The following is a 5,583-nucleotide window of genomic DNA, read 5'->3' on the forward strand; positions in this document are numbered from 1 at the left end:
ACCTTTCTTTTGTGTTGTGTGATAGTTTGCACTACAACAATTACATTCATATATATGTTGTTGGAATTGAGTTTGCACAATTGATATGGAAATAGGCAGATATGAAATTCAAAGTGTCATTTACTTCATCATTCTCATACATCATTCTCGTAAATCTCACATTATCAATTCAAAGTACAAGCATCAACTCATGTCCAACCAAATCCATAGAACAAAGTTTCAACTGAACTAAAAAAGAAGATATAGCTCCATAAGTACCAAGCACAATGCTTACATATATGTCTTCACCATAAACTTTGCCCACTCATTTCTGACCACATCAATATATTCCTGGGTATATGCTGCTTTGCCTCTTCTCTCCCACTGAAATAAATTGGTTTGTAGTTAGTAATGGACAAAATTGCAAAAAGAATCTATTGTTGTACGTCATTGAGCATTATGTATTCTGGACAACCTTGACAAAGTTTTGTAATCTGAGCATATATGCCACTTAGTAATTGACGTCATTGAGCAACCAACAGCAAATGCAGTTATTATATATATGACATATTCACCAAAACACATTCAAAACAACATCAACCAAAATTTAAGGGATTTTGGACTTTCCTGACATATCCAAGCAATCGACATTAACCAAAAAATTACATATACATGTCATTGTTCAACAAAAGACATGTAAAACAACAGCAACCAAAATTTCAAGCATTCTGGACAACCTTGACATAATCCAAGCAACCAACACCAACCAAAAGTCATATTCACCCAAACACATGAAACACAACAGCAACCAAAATTTCAGTAACTATATTCCAAGCAACCTCAACTAGTTTTAGTCTTGGTGAAAAAATCTAAGCTCTTATCTTCCACTATTTTCTTCATATATCTCATTACATAATATCCACAGTCTTTGTCCGTCTTTTGCTCCGGAATACCCTAAAAAAAGTATATTAAATACCAACAATGGGCAAAACTCATTCGTGAATAACCAACTTCTCGGAACAAAAATTATAAAAACTGTTTCATCATCGTACCGCACAGTTTTTCCAAGTAGTTGCCTTTCTGCCTTGCCTCTTGAGTTGAGCATTATGTATTTTGATGCCACTTTAAAATTAGCAGAAAATTTGTGTTAATATGCAGCTGAAACATCAGTTTAAATTAAGTCCATTACTACTAAAAACATCCACTTACTTATCAACAATATTCTTCCACTCTCCTGTGCAGAGTCTCCTCTTTAATGGATCCATGAAGTAGACAATGTCTTCTTCAGGACTGAGTACAGTCAGCATCCAATGACATCTTCAAAGCAGAAAAAAAAAAACTCACATTTCAAGACAATGGACATCAAATCACAATATATTCAGGACCGTATCAATTTCAGAATGCATGTATCCAATGTATGAAGATTACATACCCAGAGTTATATGGCACCAAAATAATCTGACCACGCTTTGTTCGTTTTAGCCTATCGGCGAGAGCACGGGAACGCTCAATTGGACTGCCACACCCAATGGCACCAACATCTGTATTGTCCATAAATCCAACCATATCTACCATTTTTGTTTTTTTTCAACACACAATATAGGTAGCTACAAATGAAAGAATGCAACATTAAACCATAAGTTTTAGGACACATATATGTAAATTCCAACTAATGCGAGTAGGTTACCGAATATAGATGCCTATGCAGCTACCCGATACTTCCTTCATGGTAACAAAGTTATTAATATCATGTTTGCAGATAAAAGTTTTGGATGGATGTCTGAAAATCTTTTCATCGAACTCGCAGATAATTGTTTGCGCATTTCTCATTCTTTTTTGGCCCAATTGCATACCGCAATAAGAGATGCAGGAGTAGTTGGTGGCAGTGATGCAGTGTCTATATCTTCCTCTTCATCATCATCTTCATCTGCATTTTTTCTCTTCTTCAATCCTTTACTCTTTGCTGCCGTCTGCTTGTGTAACAGAAAATGGTATCAGTAGGGACAAGTCATCAAAGCAAGAATTAACTTTAAGGTACATTTAAATGAAGTTATAAGTAGTATTTCTTACCTTAGACTCGCATTGAAAAATTATAAGGTTTTCAGGCCAGGCCACATAAGTCCCGATAGCATCTCGAACAGTCATTATTTCATCTTTGATCGGAAATGGAAGCTTAGCTTCATCCACTAGAGAAGTGACAATTGACACACGCCTTTTTCCCTTGCCCAATGGAACACCATGGATAAGCTGGCTATTGTTTTCACCATTGACTTCTGTAATTGTTGCAATTGCTACAACATTATCGATTGAACCTGTAGCCAATCGGCACTCTTTCCCAATTGTTTGTGCCTAAAAATGATAAAGTGTTATAATGAGACACTATATAAGATAGTTGATCAAATAATGTAACATGGCAGCATAACACATCATCTAACTTAACGATGTAATGGTTTAATGTAGAACACATTTACAATTACCTGAATTGAACCCTTCTGGATTTCCAGATCAACAACCACCTGACTATTTTTGACATCTTTCGCAGTAGCATTCAACTTCACTCCACTAATGGGATTCACATCTTTTACTGGCTCCTGAAGAGGAAGTTTTAATTCCAAAGATTCTTTTGATGGCTCCTGAAGATGTTCTAAATCCAAAGACTTCTTAACAGTGGTAGAAGTCAGTTTTTCAGTTCCCACAGCAGCCTTCTCTTGCAAATTTGAACAACTTCCTTGTCCAGAACCCACTTGCTTGTCAAGGGTGGAAACTTTGGGGGACTCAGTTTGCAAAGCACTCGCACAAACCTTCTCTTCTAACCTCCTAAATCTCTCCTCCCAAATTGCTCGTTCTTCTGCTAATATCTTCTCCCTTTCTTGTTTCATTATCTTCTGAACACTTAACCTAACAGTCTGTTCAACACTTTGCTTTCGACGTTTTGGGAGGTTAAAATATGTAGATTTCCTCACACTACCTCCCACTCCTCTTACTACTCCAGTATTTTCAGGATTTCCTAATGCTAAGGTTAACACATCATTTGCACCCGAAGTGCTTAACTCTCCCTCAACCTCCTTTTTCTTCAAAGCAGCCTGAAAATACAAGTGTTTGAGGGTGAGATATATATATATATATATATATATACACACACACACACACACACGAAAGTATTGATGGTGTAACATTACATTCAAATGGCTGATCTCAAACCAAATTGAAAAGACTTACAATTTTTTTGGCCTTCTCCTCTACCAAAGGATCTTTAAACCCACCATTCTTGTCCTGACGTGCCTTAATCCACATCGTTGCACGATCAAGTTTAGAGTCTCTCATACGTCCAGACTATATAAATTGATCAAGTCAATATTTATATCATTGTATAATAAATCAGTATGTACAAACCATGAAACATGCAACTGATTACTAACCAGTTCTTCCTCCAATCCAGCGTATCATTTACGTGACATCCGATGAGGATACTTATTTAAGGCCTTTTTTTTTTTTTTTTTTTTTTTTTTTTTTTTTTTTTCTGTTTCTCATGCAGTTCCTACATAACAAGGTCATGCTAGAGTACACATCCAGAGGGTTGCATTGTTGAGTCCTATATTGCTGAAGAAGCCGTGGAATTTTGCTCAGAACGTGCACTTTCTGAAGATACAGTTGGCATCCCATCAGTAGGCATATTTGATGTAACTTGCAGCAAACCCTTATCTGGTGCTAATATTGGCATATTTGAATGCTATAGGCCTAAAGTGAGCTTCTTCAGTAGGGTTTTGAATTTTAGGAATCAAACACATGTGCGTAAAATTTGAGTCAGGCTAGGCTTCACCTTTCTCCAAACACATTTTGATAGCAACACAAACATCTGTACCCATAATATGCCAATATTTTTGAAAGAAGAACGGAGACATACCATCAGATCCTGGGCTTTTTGAAGGGTGCATATGAAACAATGCATCTTTGATCTCATCTTCAGTGTATGGTTGAAGAAGGGCTTCATTCATCTCCGTAGTAACCTTTGGAGTAGTGGTCGAAATCACCTCATTAATGGCCTCCAAATTGGCATCGCTGCTAGTGAATACATTCTTGTAGTAATTCAATAATAGCCTCTGTACAATGACAGGGTCGGTTTGCCACTCACCTTGATTATCCTTCAAGCTCTTAATAGCATATGAAAGAAGGTTGAATTACGATCTCCATCCTGGAGCCACATAGCTCTACTACATTGTCTCCAATATTTTTCTTGCTGAGCCAGTTTGACATGGAGGATTCTTTGTTCCTCATATTGTTCAGGAGAATATGGTGTTTTCATTATGTCATTGAGCTTTTCTTTCACAACACGCAATTCAACCTTTTGCTTCTCAAACTCCACACTATGCCATTCAAATAACCTCTCACCAGTATATTGAATTTTTAGTCCCAACTGTTGAAGAGCATTATCAGTGAGAGACATGACCAATTTTGCTTGATGATGTCCATACATTGATCGTTGCCATGCCACATCTCCTCAAAATGAAAGCGTTTGGGTGCCCGTTCGGAGTTCTTTTTCTCTTCCCTCACCTCAACTAGAGGCGGACAGTGGTTTGAGTCAGAGGGATTCAAGGTAATAACCCTGCTGTATGGGAACCTCCTTCTCCATTAATTGCTCACATTGGAAACCCCGATCCAACCTTTCCTTAGTGAACATATTTGACCAAGTGAATCTACTTCCCACAAAACCCATGTCTATCAGACCACAATTGGCCATTGTTTGCCTAAACATCAGCATAGGAGCAGCAGCTCTAGGCACACCCCCAGACTTGTCTGCATTGCTTAAAATCTCGTTGAAATCTAGCTAACACCCCTGAGCAGCAAGGGTTTCAATTAGGTCCAAGTTTGACGTCGTTCTGTTCTAGCTGCGACCCCATATATGCCTGTAAATCTCCATATTGCAGGTGCACCCACATTTTTAGAAATATCAGCATCAATATGATTGGGTGAGCATGTGCGTAGACTAACATGTAAATCTGCATTCCAAAGTAAGGCAATACCTTGCGACCCATCTTCCTGAGGAAAACATAAGTTACCTTGGAAACCTAATCTGCCTTGGAGAGAATCAATGATGTCCTGCTGAGCAAGGGTCTCAGCAAGAAAGATCAAACTCGGCCTTTTGGCTCACACCAGATCAATGAGAGCATGCTGCATTTCACGATTAACCACACCTCTGCAATTCCACACTAGAATATTTCCATGTATCATGACTAGAGAAGATGATTTAGGTCGTCACAATGGTACGTATTACTGCAGCGCACACTGGCTGGCGACCAACGACGTTGGTCACTACTGATGACGGCGCTTAGGGTTTTCAATTTTTTTTTATCTTGTTCACCATTTCGCTCCACCTTTATGAACAATGGATATGAAAATAATAGAGTAAGACTAGATTCAACCTCAGTAAAGACTGTTGTATTGTAATTTATAGTTCTAATGTTGATGGTGACCCCATTTTGATTCTAATACAAAGGTTTTCTGCCCCATAAGTCATCATGGGTCAGTTTTACACCTCTATCGACAATAAACATTGTAGATTCCACCCCTCTTAATAGGGGTAATTTTAGCCGGGTTTTCAGAGAT

At 38.0% G+C, this 5,583-nt stretch overlaps 1 protein-coding gene across 1 annotated transcript; it reads right to left on the bottom strand.

Moving 5' to 3' along the window:
- Positions 1-583: 583 nt before the first annotated feature.
- LOC121051108 lies at positions 584-3,411 on the bottom strand. The gene is made up of 8 exons (XM_040513098.1): positions 3,199-3,411; positions 2,457-3,062; positions 2,050-2,328; positions 1,667-1,949; positions 1,412-1,586; positions 1,189-1,296; positions 1,032-1,101; positions 584-933 (listed from the first exon to the last, which is right to left on the bottom strand). Exons 1-4 carry the CDS (start codon positions 3,301-3,303, stop codon positions 1,806-1,808), a joined length of 1,134 nt encoding a protein of 377 aa, XP_040369032.1. The 5' UTR covers positions 3,304-3,411; the 3' UTR covers positions 584-933; positions 1,032-1,101; positions 1,189-1,296; positions 1,412-1,586; positions 1,667-1,805.
- Positions 3,412-5,583: the final 2,172 nt, after the last annotated feature.

This window comes from Rosa chinensis, chromosome 1 (genome assembly GCF_002994745.2).
Source record: "Rosa chinensis cultivar Old Blush chromosome 1, RchiOBHm-V2, whole genome shotgun sequence".
Taxonomy (NCBI): Eukaryota; Viridiplantae; Streptophyta; class Magnoliopsida; order Rosales; family Rosaceae; genus Rosa; species Rosa chinensis.

Bases quoted from the DNA above. Each gene is read 5' to 3' on its own strand.
- LOC121051108 (XM_040513098.1), bottom strand. From the start codon at position 3,303: ATGAGAGACTCTAAACTTGATCGTGCAACGATGTGGATTAAGGCACGT. The intron at 3,063-3,198 runs GTAAGTCTTTTC...TTGTATTTTCAG, and splicing joins AGGAGAAGGCCAAAAAAATT to GCTGCTTTGAAGAAAAAGGA. The intron at 2,329-2,456 runs GTAATTGTAAAT...TATCATTTTTAG, and splicing joins TCCAGAAGGGTTCAATTCAG to GCACAAACAATTGGGAAAGA.